Here is a 21,966-nt window from a genome sequence, read left to right as displayed (position 1 = left end):
ATGTATAAGGCGCATTTAGAAAAATCATTCACTTTTGGAGTTCACCAGTACCGATATCATGATAGTCTTTAAGTTCATTATTTGAACTCATTAATTCCTCAGCTAAGGGAGTTTAATAAATAAAACACTGAATTTCCTTAAAGCAAATGGCTCTTTACATGCTCTGGATTAAGAACATATTTGCCCATTTACAATATTTAGGAAAGCACCCCCACCACAAAATGCTCGGTTTGGGATATACAGCCATCTTGGAAAGAGACATTTCCATGAAATTTTTGGTGGTTGTGTATGATTCTTGTTTGATTGGTTGGTTGGTTGGTTGGATTTTCTTTCCCTTTGGTCTCTTTTCTGCTGATTAAAATATTTAGAATCATTTTCACATGTGGAGTAACTAAGAAAGTAGGAGCTCATGTCAACTGTTCAGCATATTGAAGAGGGTAATGGTTTTATGACGATAGTTTCTAAATATATGATAGATGTAAATACTGAATATTTTTCTCTTCCTCTCCTTCCTCTCCCTCACCCTCTCTCCTTCTAATTCAATGGAAAGAAAAAGGTATCTTTGAAAAGAAACCCGATGATTTCTATCTTTCAGTCCATTTTAGTTTCCAGACTGGAGTGAAATTCCTGGCACATTATATTGTCTCTTTCCTTGCTCCTTCACATCAGTCTTGGCAATGATTTTTTTTGGATATGACACTAAAAGCACAAGCGACAAAAGCAAAAATCAACAAGTGTGACTACATTGAATTAAAAAGCTTCTGCACAGCAAAAATAACAATCAACAAAATGAGAAGGCAACCTAATTCACAAACCACATATCTGATAAGGGGTTAATATTCAAAATATACAAGGAACTCATACAACTCAATAGCAAAAAGACAAACAATCTGATTTTAAAATGGGCAGAGGACTCGAAAAAACATTTTCCCAAAGACATACAAATGGCCAACAAGCATATAAAAGGTGTTCAACATCACTAATCATCAGGCAAATGCAAACCAAAAATCACCATGAGATATCACCTCACACCTGTCAGAATGGCTATTATCAAAAAATAAAGAAATAAATGCTGGTGAGGAAGTCGAAAAAGGGAACCTCAGCATACCATTGGTGGGAATGTAAATTAGCACAGCCACTATAGAAAACAGTACGGAGGCTTTTCAAAAAATTAAAAATAGAATTACCACATGATCCAGCAATCCCACTCCTGGGTACATATCCAAAAAATATGACATCACTACCTGGAAGAGATATCCACACTCCAATGTTCACTGAAGCATTATTCACAACAGCCAAGACACAGAAACAACCTGTGTCCATTGACAGATGAATGATAAAAAAAAAAGTAAGATATAGATACAGATATAGATACACACATATATACACAATGGGAGTATTATTTTTTTTTTCTTTTTTAAGCTCTTTATTGGAATATAATTGCTTTACATTGTTGAACCAGATTTTGAACTACACCGAAGTGAATCAGCTGTATTTATACATATATCCCCATATCCCCTCCCTCCCGCTCTCCCTGTCCTGGCCCTCTAAGGCATCACCCATCATCGAGTTGATCTCCCTTTGTTATACAGCAACTTCCCACTAGCTATCTACTTTACAGTTGGTAGTGTATCTATGTCTATGCTACTCTCTCACTTCATCAATGGGAGTATTATTTAGCAATGAAAAAGGAAGACGATCTTGCCATTTGTGACGTGGACTTTGAGGGCATTATGCTAAGTGAAATAAGTCACACAGAGAAAGACAAATACTGTATGACCTCACTGATATGTGGAATCTAAAAACATCAGGCTCATAGAAGCAAAGAGTAGAATGGTGGTTGCCAGGGGTTGAGGGGTGGGGAAATGGGGAGAGGTTGGTCAAAGAGCACAAACATTCAGTTATGAGATGAATCAGTTTCAGGGATCTAATGTACACTACGGTGACTATAATTAACAATACCATATTTTATACTTGAAAGTTGCTATGAGAATAGAGCATTAATGTTCTTACTGTAACAACAAGAACAACAATGAAATGGTAATTATATGAGGCAAGGGATAGGTTAACCCAATCTAATTGTGGGAATATATTTCCCAATATATACATGTATAAAATCATCACATTCTACACTTTAAATGTATACAATGCTATATGTCAATTATATCTTACTAAAGCTGGGGGGGAAAGCCATGAGAGAGAACCAGCTTCAACAGACATTAAATAAAGCTAGACAGCCTTTGTAATTAACACAGCGTGGTACTGATACATACAGAGGCAAACAGACCAATGGAAGAGAAACAGATGCAAGGATATTTAGTATATGATAGAAAGGTCATCTGAAATCACTGATGCAAACGTGGCATTTTAAACAAATGATGCTAGGATGTCTGGTTAGCCATTTGGAAAAATAAAATTAGACTAATATTACACCATACATAAGACATAAATTCAAAATGGATCACGGTTCTAAATGTAAAAAAATAAAACATGTATGTGCAAAAAGAAAATACTATGACTCAAAATCAATAGAGAATAAAAAGGTTAATATGATAACATTAAATAAATTTATTTATAAAAGAAGGAAATTCTGATACATGCTAGAACATGGATGAACCCTGAGGACATTATGCTGAGAGAAATAAGCCCTGTCACAAAAGGATAAATAATGTATGATTCCACTTATATGAGGTACTTAGAGTAGTCGAATTCAAAGAGACAGAAAGTACAATGGTGGTTGCCAGGGCCTGGAGAGTGGGGAAAATGGGGAGTTGCTGTTTAACGGGTATAGAGTTTCAGTTTAGTAAGATGAAGAGTTCTGGAAATTGGTTGCACAACAATGTGAATGTACTTAACATTATTGAACTGTACACTTAAAAATGGTTAAGATGGTAAGTTTTGCGTTATGTATATTTTACCATAATTAAAAATAAAATAAATTTTTATAACTATCCTTGCCAGAGACCAGAACAAATTAGATTCCTAGGGAACAATTCCTCATGAGACTTTCCCAGAAAAGCAAATAGGAAGCACACTCATCTCCTGAGCTGTCAAAGGGAGCAACCTGCTTCTTACCAAGGAGGTCCATTTAACTTTTGCCAGTGCATCTGCAAAACAGCGGAGAATCTGTGAAGGGCCTCTAGCCACCTCACCCTATGCCCCAGTCTTTGTAACGCCTTACCAGGCACCAACTTCCATAATCCCATGAAATCTGGAAAAACCAACACAAGTCTACTGGGTGCCTACTGTAAGAACAGGTCAAGCATTTGAACAGAGCCTTGGAAAATGCTTTCTTCCCCCCTCTTCCCACCAAACACTAAATGGCTTTGCCTAATTGCTTGAATTACCCATTATGAATAACCCTGAGTAGAGGTGTGAAAGAGAAACCTATTAAATCAACACAACATTCCTAGTCTCAAGGGCTCGCAGAGCCCTAAAAAAGGAAGATGTAAAACATGATGGAGGGTCAAGGGTATCAACGAGGTTCTAGCCCATCAGGAACCAAGACATTAAGGAAGAAAATGATGCCTTCAGGAGATCTAATAAAATAAAAAATGGGAATAGGAAGAATATCCAATAGGTCCACAGGAGCAGCTGTCTGAAGTTTCATCAATGATAGTAACACATCTAGAGAAAGACTATATCAAAAAGACCGACCAAATGTGTTTATCAGCATAGAAAACAAGGACTTAGAGAAGCAAGCAAGGTGATGCATGCTCAGCGCTCTCAAGGACAGGAAGACACAAGACAGGAAAAGGGAATCTTCAACTCTACTTTGTGTTCTGCCATGCCTCTTATGAAATAACCTCAAAGTTATATATATCATATATATATTATACTTATATATAGTTTTTATATATATATATATAGTTTTGATAACTAATTGGCCTCTCCAGAGCTACCATATTGAAAGGAATATGCTCTGAACAGTATTTCAGATACTCTTCTCACAGCAGAAGGGCATTATCAAAATGATTTGCTGGTTACAGTGAGTCTATATCTGAGTGTTAACTCTAGAAGCACTGGTAGCATTCAGTTTCTGGGCCCTGGACCAAAGCAATTTCTCCATGTTGATGTTGCCCTGCAGGACCTCCACATGGCTAATCAGCCAGTCCTTTTCTCTCAGCTTTTCCCATGACTGTGTAATGCACAATATTTAATTAAAATGTTACCAAATTTTTAAATAAAGAGTATGGGATTCATTCCATGAAGCACATTATGGTAGTGACCTCTGGTTACCCAAGTTCATGAGGACCCCGAATGCCTCATAAGAAAGGAAGCATAAAAGATGGGAATAATTTTCTTGCCTATTCAACAATCTTTCATAATCATAAGTCTTTCATAAAGGCTTATAATCAACCTTTCTCAGCCATTTGAACACTGAATTGTATATAAGATGACCATATAATTTATCATCCACACCAAAACACTTTTGAAAATAAGAGAAGGTAGTTTTGATACAGATGATAGACATAAAACAGGACTGTCCCAAGCAAACAGGGTGTATTATCATTGTCTTATGGCCTTGGTCATTGAATATTCATAACATATCTACTTTGAGAGAGGACTAATACTCTTTACAATTTAAAAAACAACTAGAAGCTTTTGAAACAGAGTGATCTCAATTCATTATTCAATAAACAAAATAATCTCCCAAAGACAGAAAAACTTGTGATGACATTGGTCCTCTCATCTTCCCAAAATAATTTGTTCAGCTCAAGGTTAGTAAGAAAAAGGAATTCCTACTGCTGCGGATAAAGCCATCTGTGCTTCGGAAACGGCTGACAGGTGCCTCCAGAAGAAGCAATCAAAAGTCATTAACAATCAAAATCATGGCAATTAAATACAAGGATCTATCAGGGTCTTATTATCCAAATTTCAATGAAAAGAATTCAAACACACCCTCTCTCAAAGAGAAGAGCCGTTACTTTACTGAGTCCACTGGTTATACTCTGCTATGAGGGTCTCAAATCCCATTTCCTGACTGGCCTACAAGGAAAGGAACAGAGATAATAATTAGAATAAGCTCAAGCCCTCAAAATTTTTCAAAAGCACATTCTTCTCTCATTGCAGACTTTCTGCCAGACTATGTATTCTGGGAAGATTTGGCATTTTTAAAAGTTCAAAGTTGAAAGCCCACATTCTATAAATAAATCTACAGTGAAGTGCTATAGGGTTTATTTCTGATTTCTTATTTCACAAACTAGGAACTAAGCATAAAAAAACTGGGTCATAAAATGCTTAAAAAGTAGATTACTAGAAACTAATAGAACACATTATTATCCATTGAGCCAATGATGGGTCAAATGGCATTTTGAATCCTTGCAGAGAATATGAGTATGACCTTCATGTATACCATTTACAGAAAGCAATTTTATTTACATTTTTAAATTCACATAAAGGTGAAGGATGATACTGCTGCAAAATGGAACATTTAATTTTTTGCCTCAAGGCGTAACTAAGCTCTCCCAAGGTCAAATGTAGTACAAGACTGAAATGAAGCCAGACTCTCCATCCTCATCTCATGCCAGAGGGCTTCCACTTTGGGCAGGAGTATCTTGGATCTACTTTTATTCTTCAGAAATAGAAAAATTCCCAAATTCAACATAGACTGAGTAATTCTATAAAATATTTGTGAACATTTTTCTATTTTACTTTTAAATCACATATGCAGGCCACAGGGAAAATGCCTATGCTAAGCTAGTTAAATATTTGGGGCTATGTTGACTATAAGGTATTAAGCTAAACAGATTTTTTAAAGTTTCTTAATTTGTATCAATGTGCAAAGATTTTGCTTATAAAATAATATAGATTTGCATCTCTCTTTTATATCTGGTCATCTGTCAGAAACACAGAACTCACGAGTAAATGCCTTGAGAAAAACTAGAGTTTATGCCTCTTATGTGTGGTTATCCCCTTAAAAATAAACTCTCCTCTCCTTTTCCTACCTCCTCCTGCCCAAACATGGCAAATAACTCAGAAAAGAGGTGTGTGATTTGTTAGAAGAGATACAGATGGTATGGGTCATGTTAAACTCCATCACAGAGGACTGTAAGAGCTGTGCTTTATGCCCAGGTCTCACTTAATACCTTACCCCGAGGCCCAGGGATCATTTTTCATATTGGTCAGGTCAATAGATGCAGACTTCCTAAAGAGACTGTGTCCCACATGCCATCAGCAGAAGCGAGAGTCACGACCATCAGCATCAAATCTGCATTTGTCCCCTCGGTATCCCCCATTTGATGGGAAGCCCATCAAGAATAAGAACTACATCTAACAAAACTACTAAATTATAGTAGTACCAACAGCAATTTTATGTACACATCCAGTTATTCAAATAAGGTCTATCCAGAGGAAGGGGACGCAAGAACTATTCCCTGAAGTAGAAAGCAACCCAGTTCCTTCTTTCAAAAAAATTTTAATCACACACACACACACACACACACACAGGCACGCACTATGGTGTTGTGATTAAAAGCAGTGGCTCAAGAATTAGACTGTCCGGGATAGAATCTTGCCACCTTGCACTGTATCCTCACATTCTCAGGGCCTCAATTGTTTCATCTATAAAATGAAGTGTTATTAATGATATGACTAGGATGGGCATATTAATATATTAATATTAATGATATTAATAATACCTTACTGATAGTACCTTATAGGGTTCAGATAACTAAATGGAAAAAAATAAAAGTTCATGCTAAAGTCCTGGCATAGTTTTTGGCTCATGTGTAAACAAGGAGGTAGAGGATTTTATCCTTTGCAGTCATCTCCACACCTTCCCCACTCTCAAGTCAAATCTAAGACACAATATACAGTCTCTGTGGAGGAATCCTTCCTGGGCACCCAGGACAATTCCTTGGAAGGAGGCATATGGTGGCCTACAGGAGATATCCTGAGTAGCACATGGGAAAAGTGCTGTGCTCTCACCCCACTAAACTATTTCATCTGTTACTTCTGGGGAGTTCATGTGCTCCACATCCAAGCGTGCAGCTAGAATGAAGTTCAATGGAGCAAAGCAGCCTGTATCCCCTGTCCAAAGGTCTTTGGACTTTAAAACCCAGTGGGCTGTACATTTTGATTACCTTGTGTGCAAATTTTAAAAGAATTTCAAGTGTTAAGAGAAAAGTAAATAAAAGCAAACACTGTTCACAAACTAACCAATACTTAAAATTAGATCTTAATAAACGTCCATAGTGCTTTCCACCTGAAACTAAAACATCACAAGAATTCTCATTTTAATTAGAATCTGTTCACTGGGCCTGCCGATGACTTTTCATTTCTATAAACACTTGGACAGTCGCTGTAGAAATGGCCATTTTCTTTTGTTTTAATCACAATGGTTACTATTCCCATTAACACATATGGCTTACTGGGCAGCCCTGGGCAAACTGTACAGCAATCAACCAGCTGCAAGAAGGAAACAAAAGACAGGATTGGTCTTAGGGTGGAGCTGTGTTTCATCCTTGTAACAGCTGTGCTGGGAGCATGGGAACCTGGTTCAGAAACCTTTCCCTCAACTTTTTTCTTTTACCATTGGCTCACCACTGATATGTGCCACATACCTTTCTGAACTCTTTGTAACACATTGACTCAGTTAATCCTCAGTAACAACTCTGTGGGGTAGGAGGTATTGTTAGCCTCATTTTACAGATTAGGTAATTAAGATCCGAGAGGTTAAAAAATTTGCCCAAGGTCACAGAATTAAGAAAATACTTTGCCATTCTCTTCCCCTCTTTTCTCCTAATAAGTCTTTTATCAATGCCACTTCCCTTAACAACTGAAGTGAGAGATGGGGGGGTGGGAAGGGGGGTCCGGGATGACTGAAAAGGGCCTGTTTTTCCTCTCCTGTGGCCAGGTCTTTACTGGAGCAAGAAGTCACCCACTTTCTCATCATTACTCTTCTATTCCTGAATAGAAGAGAGTAATGAACTCAGTGTTGACATTGCATAGGTGCCATGGTATTACCCACCCAGCTAGAAGTAGTGGTCTTTGGGAGGATACCAGCCATCTTTTGGCATGTCGATTTGCTGTTAAAACTTCTCATTTTTTTCAGCATTTGTTCAAGGGAGGGGAAATCCATCAATCTGAGAAATGTGCAAATCCATCTGGCCACACATTAATGAGAGCTCTTCTAATTGTGAAGGATTTCAGTCAAGAATGCAAGGCAGAATTAAACATCTCAGGCCAAATCATTCGCTTCTCATGCTTCCACACTCCAGAACATTTCGGTCTGAGGGCAGAGCTGCAGATCCAAAAGTGGTAGCTCAGCTCATGTGTGCCAGTGCCAGACCTGCTTTAGTTTGATAATGGCTAGAGATTGTGGCTGCCTCTGGTGCAGCTATTCATAACTCTGCCTTATTAAACCAAAAGAAATAAGGTTGAAAATCTAACATGAGGCACTCATCATTCAATTACATATTTCTTGTGAAAGAGGCAAAAACTCTACCATGTTCTGCAAAATTTCGACATCAATAGCAATTAAGCTGCACATCAAGACCAGAGAAATACTACACTGACCACGCATAAGTAACTTCCTTTCACATGCAGTGGTTTGCATCTTTCTCTACATTTAATTCTGTGCGACAATAAATTATGGTGCCCTGGTACAAGAAATTATTCAGAAATAAGTGGAAAAAAATATGTGAGTAAAGGTATTTTATATTTTCAATTTTAGAGATCATGTAGTTGGTCCTATAACCAACATCACAGCTGCTCCAACAACAAATCACAACTCATCGTTCCACAGTTCGGTTTTAGAATCAAACCTGGGATTAATTACAGCATTTTCACTGAAAACGTCTAAAAACAAAAAGTATAATGGATCTCATGTAATCCAACCCATGTTTTTAAGAGTTTTCCATCAAGTATTGCGCAGCATCAGCAATGTATGTAGATGGCTGGTAAATCAGGGCATTGTTTCGCACTTAGAGGAGATGTTAACTCAGTAGTCTAGTGGCCATTTTTACAAAGAGAAAAAAAAAGTATGACTATTCTAGAAGTTTACCTAGTAAACTTCAAGTGAGGTGGGGGAAACGGGGAAGAAGGTTTTGAAAATGTCATTATGGTTTTAGGCTGTGTAAAATTCTCAGTCCAATAAGGCAAGAGGAAAAAAAATGCTTCATTCCCCAAATGAAATGCACATGAGGAAAAAAAAATCCATAGTGAGGCTTATGGCTTCTCTTTGAGATCATAAACCAAGTAACAGATTAAAGAGAAATGCAATCTTTAATATATGTTTGAAGGGAAAAATAGAATGAGGCTCTCTCATTCTTCCAAATTTTGTCCATATCAATGAAAAACAAGAAGAGATTTATTTTAATAATTTCAGTATATTCAGAAAGTCTACTTTTATGAAGTTTGATGCCAAATTAAAACCTCTATCCATTTTCTTATTCAAAAAATGCACATAAAATATCCAGTGTATGCAATGCCAATAAATATACTGTTGATCATTTTAAGTAAAATAATAAAGCAATGTTGGAGGGTGTTTTGTTTTTGTTTTTTTTAATTTGTGACTTCGTGGTTACCCACGAATCTCTTTGTACTAGTGAGTCAATAAATGTATCTTTCCTAAAATTTTGGTTATGTACTTAGATGTTGCCTTGGAACCTTACAATCAGTTTCAAAACTGGGCAAGTACATAAAAGAAGCAGCAGCCTTATGATTAGCACATCAGTGAACAAAGACGAACAATAAATTTCCATCACATTGTCAAACTCACTCAAAACAACCAAATATTTCACCAAACCATTTACAACTATTGATTGCACACCAGACCTGACTTTATATTCTTCCTATTTTAAATAGATGTAATTTTTACAAGGGCTTCACAAGTAAGAGATTGTGAATGTAAAGCAGTCCATTAATTTTATATAAGCTGTTTTATATACCTGTGGGCCTCTAATAGCATTCAGCTACAAGGTTACAAGGAGAAGTATCATTTTCTAAAGTTCAGTTGGAGAGGTTGGCATATATATACACCACTAAAATTCCAGCTATCATACCAGTAGTTCTTCACCAAGATTGTTTTTACTCTATAGCTGAAAATAGTGACATAAACAGGACAACAGTGCAGTGTCAGATACCAGATTCCTATCAAGGAAATGGTACTGTCGAACCCAAGTTGAAATTTCGGGTCCAACAACATATGAAAACAAAAGAATTCCCCATTATAAGTTTCCATGAAATCCTTCAAAGAGTAGATGTACATATGTATATCCTGTCTTACTGGGTGTGTGTGTGTGTGTGTGTGTGTGTGTGTGTGTGTGTTTAACCTGTACATGAAAAAGGCTCTTTTAAGCCAGAATATTTTCTCCCAGACTTTCTATCATAATTTTTCTGTCAATAACCTATCTTAGAGAAGGAAATCTGTGCTTCCTTCCTTTTAGTCTATGACTTTCAGTTTTATTAAAATTCCTGTTGATTTGCAGCATGATGTCTTTGTGTTGGCTCTGGAAGGCCCTATTACTGTATGTGTAAATGTGCATTGTGATGGGTTAGGGGTAGGGAGAGGTAGGGAAATGTGAGGTTTTGCAGCTGTTTCCAGCTAGCTACTCAGCTTCCTACATCTTACTGCAACTTTGCCACATTTAGCCTAGTATATATTTCCAGTGAGTGGCTAGCCTGGCCTTTTTTCTCCACTAAGTTAGTACAAGCTAATAAATGTCTTTTTCACTTTATCGGGATCTCTCCTTAAAAAGGCATGACTGGGGTCTGATTTCAAAGAGGCAGTCTTTTAGACTTGAGAAAAGTAAATTAAAGGGGCATTTCTGTTAATATCAAAGCAGGCTTATTACTTCAATATAAGCACTTCCTTAATTTCCCTTTCTCAGCATGCTACATAAATATAAATAAAAAGGTCCTCCACTGGATTTATGTGACATATATCTCACGGAGTTTAATTATAAAGCCTCTAAAAATGAAGATGGTGGGAGGAAATGATGCCAGTAGATCATACGGTCCTGGTATTGTGTTGGCTGGCTGTCTCTGCCCACAAGGAGACAAAGACACTCAGGTAATCACAATATACCATGAAAGGCTGGCCTCTGAAAAAAATAAAATCCCAGGGGAGAAGGGTATTATTATTACTTTAGTGTCTGGAAGTCCACAATTTTAAATTTTGTTCTCATCAATGTTATTATGTGTTATTATAATATATTATAATATAATTATGATAGTTTCACTGCAAATAAGGAGGAAGAGTTAGGTTTTTTAAAGGGCCACACCCTGTCTTCTCTGCAGCACTGATCTGCTGTAATAAGGGAAGGGCTGCCAGATGAAGACCAAGCACTCAAAAATACACACACACACGCTCACACACACACACACACACACACACACACACTCCTCACTTGACCATAAGAACTATGGCATTTCAGGGAACACTGAAGACACATGTACAGGAATACAAGTTTCATCCCAGTAGCTGGGATGAAACCAGGAACATCAGGCAACTTCTAAGAGTGAGAAAGACAGTGCCAGGGAGTGAAGGCTGCAGAAAGGAAGAGAAAGGGAGAAACACTGTGTAATCTCCTAGGCAGGACCCTCAACAGCTCAGCCACTTCAGTGGGTGCATGTGAGGCCCATTCCCACTCCTGGAAAACTGCCACTGACTGGTGCACAGGCAAAAGGCCAGCATCTCACCTGGAGCAGGAATAAGGCTGTTTTCAACCGGGCCTTCAGGAATCCCCTTGAGGCATTATGCCTAAACCTTCCCTTCCCTTCCTATTCAATTTCCGACCTCTCTTCACCTCCAGATTCCTTCTCTTCTCCCAGGCTTGCATTTCTCCAAGCTGGCTTCTCACACGGGTTGATGGAGCACTACCTGCCAGACCTCTGTTCCTTTAATACTGCGGGATTTGCAGAATCTGGCGTCCAGAAAGGACTGACTCTGACGCTAAGGCGAGAGAAAAGGACGGAACTTCCCAGCCAACCTTCGCCTTTGACACAGAGAACCCCTAGCGCCAACGCTCGGTACTCTCCGGCTTATTTCTGGACCAAATCAACCGTATGACCGCTGCCAAGGAGGAATTGCTCGCACTTTAAGTGACCGCAGTGTCCGCTCTAGAGTGCTCAGGGAGGTCCAGGGGGGAGCGTGCAACAGCAGCCGGAGCAAGGGGGCGAGGGGAGGGGCAGGGGAAGAGGGACGATGGTTCTGTATCAGTGTTTGAGGGGGTAGGGTTGGTGGGGTGTTTGTTTTGCTAAGTAAATAAGGAGAAACTACCCCCCACCCCATCCCAGGTCTAATGATGATAGATTCCACGCTGCTTCAGGCCCCACGCCGGGGAGCCTAACCACGGAAAATAATGAGGCTGCATCCCCATTCGTCTGCATTAAAGGCGAGTCAGGCACTTTCGATAGCAAATATATCGATTGCCGTGCTCAAGCAGTGGCTTCTCCTGCTCTCTGTGAATAATTACTGCTCCTTTGGAAATTCATAATAATTAGGACTCCCCACCCCACCCCAACCCCGCGCTGCTTTTTAAAGGCGCATATCCTGGAAGGCGATTGGGTGGCTCCAGCCGTGCTCCCCGCAGGTGGGAGATAGGGCAGACATCACTTTTCCCTACTTGGTTTTCACTCTTTCGAGACAGTTGATTCCCCGCCTCCTACCTCAGTTTCCCTGCCAACCGAGGCTTTTACATTGTTAAACACGCTTACAGCGCTACCTCACAGGGATTCACGTTTCCTTTTGGGAGGAGGGGTAGATTTAACGAACTGTGCGAGGGAATGGGGTCAGGGGAGGAGAAAGTGGGGGGAAAGAAAGATTCACCTCGCTGCAGGACAAACTCAGTGGCAATCACGTGACGCCGCAACCAGGGCGGGGGCGGAGGAAAGGGTGCCAAAGAGATGCTCCGACCACAGGAAACCCTGGGGACCTAGCGATCTGAGCTTAGTTCTCCCGAAAGACTGGGAGGCGGAGGCAGGCCGTTAAGGTCGCGACTGGGCGGTAGCAGGGTGTCTGCAGAAAGCGCCCACTCTGTTTTGCAGAGGGGCCAAGCCAGCGCCGCGGCTGGGAGCGAGGCCCGGCTGCGGGCACCCGGCGGGGCGGGGCATGCGGCGCTGTCCACAGTCCTGAGGAATCGCTCTGCGGGCCGGCTCTGCCCAGACGCCGGCCTCTCGCCACCGCTCCATCACTCTCCGCGCCGCGGCCTCCCTCCAGAGAACCGCCGCTGTCCTGCCTGCTGCCCCAGGACCATCGAAGCTCGGCGGCGTCGACTAAGCGCTCCCCAGAGGACATGCTTGAGTGTGACGGCTTGGGGACCAGAAGCGAGAGGGCTGCACCTGTGTTTTCATAAACCCGTTGGGGCTGCTGGAGGTCACCTGAGGCTAACAGCAGACCATCCAGCACGCAGCTGTGACGGCGGTGACTCCGGCTGGGAAACTTTTCCGGGCCCGAACACGCCGCGGCTTCGGTCAGAGAACTGAGTTTCCGAGTCGAATGGATGAAGCCTACGTCGAAGAAAGTTTCTCGCTTCTAACTGTAGAGGATGACTTGAAATGGCCTTGAAAATCGATGGGTGGGAAGGGGGTCTGAGACGTAGGGCAGAATGTGTCAGGAGGACGCCCGCTTCCTCCGGTGGGGCGAGGGCGCCCAGCCTCTCTTTGAGCCCCTCGAGCTGTCGCCTCGGATCCTTCCCGTCAGCATCCATTAGGGTGGCGGAGATGAGGCGAGAGACCCGGGCAGAGTCAGGTTCAGCAGGGACAAGCAGAGCCCCCACGAGCCAGTTTCTAAGGAAACACTCGGATTTTATGAGCAGCAATTTGTCTTATTGTGGGAGAAAGAAACAGTACAAGAAAAGCCTCTCGGTTTTTCCATTCTCATGCAGATGAAGCGGTGCGCTCCGGCTGCGGCCTGCTATCCCCCTCCCCATCGTATTTCCGGCTTGAACAAGTAAAACACCCTCATCAATTTAAAGGAAGTCGGAGCCGGAGGCTTCTCGCTAGCCGCGGCGGGAAGGGCAGGGCCGCACTCTCGCTGCTCCCGAGACCCTACGGCACGCACCATCCCAACGCCCCCGCTCCGCGCGCCACCTTGCCTTCCAATTCCCGGAGCCCCTGACCAGACGCCGAGGAACTTTCCGTAACAAAAGGAGGGCGAGAAAGGGAATGCTCTCCGCCCCACCCCCACCCACCCCCTGCCAGCCCCCACCTCGGTAGTAAACAAAATATACTAGGGAAAGCTGTTTACAGAGGAGGTAATTAGGTTTTCAGCCTGCAGCAGAAACGCGGCGAGCTCATTAGAAGTTTAAACAACAGCCAGCAACCCGCGAGGGCAGACAGCAAACTTGGAGAATGCGCACACGCGCTCCTGGGCGCGCGGAGGGGCTTGAAGAAGCCGGCAATATATATCATCTCAATAAAAAGCCGCTCTTGGAAAGCTTGCATAGTAATTGAGATGGGCGCTCTTTCCTGATCTGGGTTGGCATTTCCTCATCTCGAGCTGACAGAGCCAACTCAGGAAATTGCCGGTAATATTCATCTGGGGAGCACTTTCATTAAACGTAATTCATTCGACTTTCACAATAAATTGAGTGACATCCTTACAGCGGAACCTTTTTATCCTTGATTAAGTGCTTGCCAAGCTTTGGTTCCCACTTTATTGTCACATTCCTTGAAGCGGAGTCGTCAACATGCCAATCGGCAGCAGAAAAATGCGCGCGCGCGGTGTTTACCAAGCTCCGGGAGGGGTTAGTGCTGACTTCGAGAAAAAGAGCTGGTCGGGAGCCTGAGTAGCGGATAAATCAAGATCGCAACTTCCTGCAAACAATCGGCAGAACCGGCTAAAAGAATGTAGCGGGAGGCGAGGGAGCAGACCCGCCTTGCCACCCAGCTGCTCCAGAAGTCGTTGGCCCGACGGCGCCCGGCAGGCTGACTTGCCTACCTCCCTCTATTAATTAAAACGTTGAGGTCTTAGAATGAGAGCTGAAGCTCCTAAAGGACGAGGTTGCTTTAAGAGAACTTTCCTGAATCGAATCAAAGCTAGGCATTTTCTTAAAAAAGAAAGAAAGAAAAAAATCAGAAAATATACACTACCTAACTGGCCACTTGAGAGCTCGCAAACTTTCACAGCTTCCATCAGCTTTCTTTATGGGCGGAAGAGTGAAAGAAGAAGGTTCTTCTTCACTCCCAGGGTTCCCTTTTGACCCTTAATATCACTGCCGCGTTAATCAAACTCACTGAGAGCTCTTCAGACCCCGAAGTTCCAAGCAAAGCTGACAAGTACCTAGGCATTTCAGAACTAGGTGAAACCCGGGAAGGCATCCCTTTGCCAATGCGTGGCCCCTTCTCCCCCACCCCCTATAAAAATCAAAGAAGCCCAAGACAGAAAATTGCTTATTTGAAAAAGCAATATCCAAATGCTTTCATCACTCAAATGCCCTTTTGAAAATATTGTCACCGGTGGTTATTACCCGGACAATACTGTCAATTTCTCTAGTCTGCAGAAAATCTTCCCTCAGATAGAAAAGTAGGACATTGGGCATCTATCTCAAAAAAAAATCAACCAATTTCCCTGCCACCGGATATATTTTTCACCCAGACAACACTTTCATTAAGGAGGAAATAGCCGTCAACAGTTCAAAGCCAAATGGAAATCAACGTCACACAAAGAGGAGCCACGAACTTAATGGCTTTCTGGGAAAATATTGCTGAGGAAGTTGGAGCAATTCTAGTTCTCGCCTTCTAATACTGAAAGCAGTTTCCCCAAAGCTATCACAAGAAGGCCCCAGACCACTATAATCTTCAGGCAGTGAGTAGAAGTGCGACCCACCCAAGCGCTTTCCACACACCCAGAGAGCTGCTTTCCTGGTCAATGGAGAGTTGAATATTTCAAGGAAATCCCTGGAATTGTAGCAACTTCTCCTCTCACATAGCCCTGGAATAGGTCTTGAGACTGATGAATTCTCATTGTACGCTGCTGGGGCATAGGTGCCTTCAAAAATATAGGTTTAATCCTTTATCTGGAAGGCTGATCTAGGGCATGGGATTGGGTAATTTACAGTACTGCCTCCAAGAACTGGCCGTAAAATTGAACACTGAAAAGCCCCTGTTAGGTAGTTAATGTGCTTTTCTTTTCATGAATAAGCTGAAATTAATTAAAATGTTCAGTGGGCAGCTGGCTTAATTTTCAAAGAATGGGAAGTACACATACCTAGTCCAAAATATAGACACTGGTGGTGTCTTTCCTGCTAGTTTTCCCTCAGCTTCCACATTTCTTAACAGCCACCTTCATAATGAGTGGAATTCACCCACAGTCTGGCTTCTAACAGTGTAGAGGTAGTATTCCATGAATATATTAACCACGCTTTAATCTCTATTAAACACTTGGTATAGAATTCATATTTTAAGGATACCCTAAATTTAAGGGAATAGATGAAGCAAAATGTTAAGCACAAGTTTTAGAAAGAACTTTCATTGTTTGCCCATATTGGTTAAAAAGGCAATTAGATTATTAGCAAATTTATTTCCCAACAAAAGTGGTAGGAAGTAAACTGGAGGACAAGAGGCCTCTTCTCAGAATAGACTGTGGATGTGTGACTTGATCACAACAGCATCATTCAAACTCTCGTCAGACTCTCTGGACTGTTTCTGAGTAACTGCTTTGTTAACATGCCCTGGGAGTGCTCATTAGACTTAATTTTTGACTCTGAAAATGGCCACAGGTGAGCCCCCAAGCAGGACATCTCTGCCTTCTGCTGGGAGGTGCCCTCCCCGTGTGCCCATGCCTGTGCTTCAGCTCATAACTCAACTTGGGACCCCCATTCTTCAGAGCCAGAAATCACATGTCCCTAGATTATCCAGTGTGTGCTTCAACTCTGTGAAAATGCTATTGTCTATTACCCCATTATATCATCCTGAAAAAATCCTGGAATCAGTCCAGAACTGACAGGAGAATAAAGATTGCAGGACTTTTTTATTTTTAACAAGTATTGTTACACTATAGGTTCCTCTCCTGCTGAATTCAGATTTTTAAATCTGCAATTCAATAACATTTAGTAAACAGATTTCCTTGCCTTTATTTTTTTTTTTAATGACTTCCCACTTCCCTGAATTTATGGCTGGAGTTAGCCCTGTGGTGATTTTTGAGTATCCTAGCTAATATGCTTCAGAAGGTAACTTTGCAGACATATTTTTAATTAACTTCCCATTGCAGTACTAAAATAAGCTGCTAGTTTGAAAGAGGACAGACCCATCTCTCGAAACATAAAAAGACTCAAAATATTCAGCCTAGAACAGGCATTCAAAGAACCCTGGGCTGAGAAACATACTTTGAGAACATTCACCTAAATACAAGCAGGGAACGGTGGCTTAAATATGGAGCATTGATTTGCTAGATAAAGATGCTTTTCATTTAAAAAAAAATCCCCCCCAAATTTGGGAGTATTTAAGGTACATCTCTATAAGCAGAAGTCTAAATATTGTTGTATGGGAGACACCTAAACAAATCTTGTTCCTTGAACATAATGTGTGATTATTCCTTGGGAAATATAACTGGGATTCGAGGGGTTTAAAGAGAAAAGTGCACTGTGGTATCAGCTATGAGGCAACGTAAAAACAGAGCGCTCCTGTCACTTAACTTGTGGTGTGAGTCCATAAAGACAAAACAAAATTATTCACTAAACTCCTCCCTGGATTGTGTCAATTCAAGGGGAAAATAAAATAATGGTTCTGCCACCCTGCCTTTTTGGAGTGTAACCTGGAGCATCTCCTGACAACCTGCAGGCATCTGTCGCAGTTTTTTAGCCAAGGTCTGGGATGTTTTGGGGTGCGGCTACTAACAAATGATATATTCAGTTACTGTTTCTGGTATTTAACAAAATAGATGGAGAAGGAAGCTTTGGTCGCTTCTTAGTCTGTCTCATTGCCCTAGAGATTTAATCAAGGGTTTCCACTTATTTACTTCCCTAAAGCCAACCTGCCCTGACTGCTCAGTTCACCCTTCTAAATTCATTTCTATGGTAAAGTCAACTTCTTGCTCCTCCAGGAAAACAGCTCAGGATTTTGCCAACAAATAACCATGGGACTACAATCCCTGGAAATACTGCCTTGGGTCACAGCCACCAGCCTTTTGTTTTCATGGTGTGTGTGGTTTCTAATCCCCGACACACAAAACAACTTTAGATCGGAGAGAAAAAGAATGGACTTCTAAATCGCCTTCTCTATTTTATTGTTCACATTTTGTATTGTTTTGAGTGAAACTGGAAAAATTGTCTCCTTTCTCTGTACTGCCAAAAGGCATTCAGGTAATGAAGTCTGTAACTAAACGGTAATTGAATCAGCATAATTTGCACACTGAATGGTTTTCAAATGCTCCCAGTTTACAATTAAAGGAGAATTAATGCGCTTGTTGTTGAGAACGCAGCGCATTAGAATAAATCCAGCACTGTTGTTGTAATGAGTGGAAAACGGTTTAACTGCCAACAAACACATTTAAAATTTAACACAACATATTGATTTCACTTCTGCTTTTGATAGATTATTTTCCAGACTATCGAAATACTTGCTCCAAGCAATAACTGCACCTCGGCCATGAGCTTTTGCCCGTGTGTGAGCACAGTTCAAGGACATAAGAACGGTCCTGAGGGTCATGTCCTGCATAAAAGGTATGCAGAGAAGAAGGACAGGAGGGTTTCCATGGTCAAGGGAATCTTTAATATTCCCCTCTGTAGCTTTCACTTTGCAGTCCCTCCCACTTCTTTCAATAAACAATTTCTGTATTTCCTCTGGCCAAATTTTCTGCCCTGGAGACCTAAGCTCTCAATGTCAGTGGGTTTACTGGACACAGGTGGGGGCAAGAATGACTGAAGATGAGAAATGGGAAGGACACTTTTTTGCATTCTGTCCGCGTTCTAGCCAGGGAAGGCACAGACTTCGGTGACGGAGTCAGAAAGGCCGTTCTTTTGGATTGGCTGCCCTGGCTTTCACCTGTTTACCCCAAGGTGTCCTGTTGGCGAGGACACTGACGCGCCAGCGCCCTCTGGCGTCTGCGACTGCCATGGTCAGGCGATAAAGGTGCAAATACAGGCAACACTGAGGGTTCTTGGATTCAAGTTGAAACCCATTTATACACACACCCTCACATTCATATTCACACACAGAGTTCACACAACTAACAGTCCTGCAGTCACAGGCACGAAGGCAACGGCTGGGAAATGCTCTCAATTGCGGGGATGGCAACATTTTTGCTCCAAGGATTGTGGGTTCTGAAAGCCCTTGGGGTTAAGAGACAGCACCACTCACCCCATTCCTGTCTATTCAACCCATGAGGCCGCCCCAGTGCTTCTTGCCCCTAGTCAGAACACACAGAGCCCTCAGTGCACTCCTGCAGCCCAGAGGTGGGTTGTGGAGTTCTGTGCACTGAACACAACTTCGCCAGCAGGATAAGATTGTCCCTGGCCCTCCCTGAAGTCAGACCCGAGAAGTTGCGCTCTCAGTCTTGGCTCCGCGCGGTGCCCACAGCTAGCGATCCACCGCCACCACAATAAAGTTCTTCCCTCAAAGCTCCCCTGCCACGGCAAACCCCAGTTCCTAAGGTGGGCAAAGTCTGGACTCCAGAAAACTCGGCTCCGGGAGGACTTGGATGGTATCTTTTCTTAGTATTCTCTCCCTGGCAAGGAGGTCTGCCACTGCCTGATAAGGGGCTCAGCACTGGAACTGGGGTTCGGTTATGTGGTGGAAAGGAGAGATTGAGAGGAGAGGGAGGGGGAGCCTCTATATGTTTGCTGGAGCATCTCTGACCTAACTCTATCTGGACTGGACGCTTGTGGTTCTCCTGACAGTTAAATTTGTCCTGTCTGAACCCTGTCGAACAAAGTTACCTGCGCTTCTCTATGTGCCACCTCACCAAACTGGGGGTCAGGTGGGTGGATTTACTTTCAAAGTCAGGAACCTGGGTAGATTCATTCTTTCCATTCTCCACCTCCATTTCCTTTCGTTTAAACTCTGGATAAACTAATGAGAGTTCTCTGTCTTCCACCCCTTCTCTTTGCCTTCTCTCCTCACAAAGCATCCCGTCCAGCTATCTCCTCGGTTTCTGGGTGTCTAGGGCGCCCTAGACGCGGTTTAGAATCACGCACAGGAGAGGGGGTACTGGAGCAGGAAACAGGGGTGAGAAGCCCGGAAAATCCCACAGGGATCGGGAGACCAGTTTGCCAAAGTTATTCCAACACCGTCGCTAGGAACGCCGCTCTCGCCTAACTGGCGGTCTCACCCTCCTCCCGCGCGCCCCCAGTTGCCTGGCCTCGCGACCAGGGTGGGATTGCGGGGGCGCGGGATTGGCAGCGACTTACCAAGTAGACGGTGGGCTGCAGGAGGAGAAGCACGTACCAGCACGCAGCCTGCATCCTCCCGCGTCTCAAACTTCCTCGGCGGTGCCTTCGCTGAGTCTTTGTTCCTTCAAAAACATAGATCCACCTGACATCCACTTTACAGAGCAAGGAGCGCTCTCAGCAGCCTAGATGCAAATGAAATTAGACATCCCATGACCACGCGGGCAAGGTTAGGCTTGGCTACCAAGCGGGGATAAGGGGTCGTGGCGGGAGGGGTGGACCAAAAACCCAGGAGGTGGAGGAGGCAGGAAAAATTGAAAAGCGAGTAAATCCGGCGTCTGAAACCCGCGAGCGCGCGGTCCGCTAGCAGGTGGGCAGGAGGGTTGGAGGATGAGGGGCTCCTTGCTCCCTACGCTGCTCGGGTGCAAGTTCCCGGGCGGTGGAGGCAGGAGGCGACGGGGCACGCAGAGCCGCGTGCAGGCTGGTTCGGAGCCCAAGCGTCTCTGGCAGAGAGACCTGCCTAGTGTTTGATGGCCGGGCGGCTCGGACTAAAGGCGGTGGCTGGTTCTTCGCCAGCCCTGGCAGTGCTCACACACGTACACACCAGCAGAGAGAGATGGAAAGAGAGAGAGGCAGAGCGAGCGAGAGAGATTGAGCGAGAGGGGCGCGGGAAGAGGAAGGGGTAGGTAGAGCTGACCAGGATTAGGTACTCGGTATCTCCACGGGTTTGGTGCGGTGGGGGTGGGGAAAGTGAATGCAATTTGCATACAGGAAAGCCGGGCTCAGTTTACCCATTCGAGTGCTCTGCACACACAGAGATACACACGCACACACACGTACTACTTTTTTCGAGCCAAGGGGCACAGCCAGTCGCTAACTTCTAGAGTAGAAGCCTGCCCGGGTCTGTGAGGGTCACCCGCCAGGCGCACTCTGTTTCCCAACCAGTGGCCTTCCCCGCCGCCTCTTCCTGCTGCCCCACCCCCCACCCCAAGGTATCCCCCATATCGCGACTGTGGAAGCGAAAGGTACGTACCGCAGAGGACTGGGGGCGAATCCGGCGAGCAGGGACCGCTCTGGGAAGGCTCCATGGAGGAGCTACTCGGGCCTGGCGTCTCCGGCGCCCCGGACATGCCCTCCCTGGCGCTTCATCTCCATGCCCGGGCGCGGACCTGCCCCGCTGCCTCGTCCAGCCTCGGCAGAGTCGGCGTCCCAGTGCCCCAGTCGCGCTCAGGATTGGTTCCGCGCGAGCCTAGGCTTGGCACAGTTGGATTCACGGTGCAGGAAACTTAAGAGGCAAGAGAGGGAGGGGGAAGTAGAGGAGGAAAGAGAGGAAGAGAGAAAGGGAGGGAGAAAGAGTGGGAGGGTGAGAAGAGAATGCGCCGGGCTACTGCACCGGACGGACCGGGACCGCCCGCGCTGGCTCTGGGACCAGCAGTCCAAGGCTCCCCGCTTGCCGAGGCTGCCGAAGGATGGTAGAAATGACTTAAGGGGAGGAGACTGGGCAAGCCCTCAGGACTTGAACTTGAGAGATAAGACACTGGCCTTTCGGAAGAAAAAAGCCACACGGCAGGCGCAGGCAGTCCGAGTTTCTGAGGGAGGGGTCGGGCGGCCAGAGCTCGGAGGATACTGGCGCACCCAGCAGCTGCACCTCTACCCGCGACCCTGAGAAGCCCGAGAGCCACTCCCGAGCGGA

General features: G+C 43.8%; 1 protein-coding gene across 1 annotated transcript in view; it reads right to left on the bottom strand.

Moving 5' to 3' along the window:
* Positions 1 to 21,725, bottom strand: part of NXPH1 (neurexophilin 1) — a 282,838-nt gene extending 261,113 nt beyond the window's left edge. Inside the window, exons 1-2 of the mRNA XM_057732810.1 lie at positions 21,307 to 21,725; positions 20,295 to 20,458 (exon numbers count right to left, since the gene is read on the bottom strand). Of these exons, the coding sequence (XP_057588793.1) occupies positions 20,295 to 20,348 (54 nt within the window). The 5' untranslated portion in view covers positions 20,349 to 20,458; positions 21,307 to 21,725. The remainder of the gene's footprint in view (positions 1 to 20,294; positions 20,459 to 21,306) is intronic.
* Between the last annotated feature and the right edge of the window lie 241 nt (positions 21,726 to 21,966).

Source organism: Hippopotamus amphibius, chromosome 4 (genome assembly GCF_030028045.1).
Source record: "Hippopotamus amphibius kiboko isolate mHipAmp2 chromosome 4, mHipAmp2.hap2, whole genome shotgun sequence".
Taxonomy (NCBI): Eukaryota; Metazoa; Chordata; class Mammalia; order Artiodactyla; family Hippopotamidae; genus Hippopotamus; species Hippopotamus amphibius.
The sequence above is the reverse complement of the archived record's forward strand: the minus strand, read 5'-3'. Positions and strand labels throughout refer to the sequence as shown.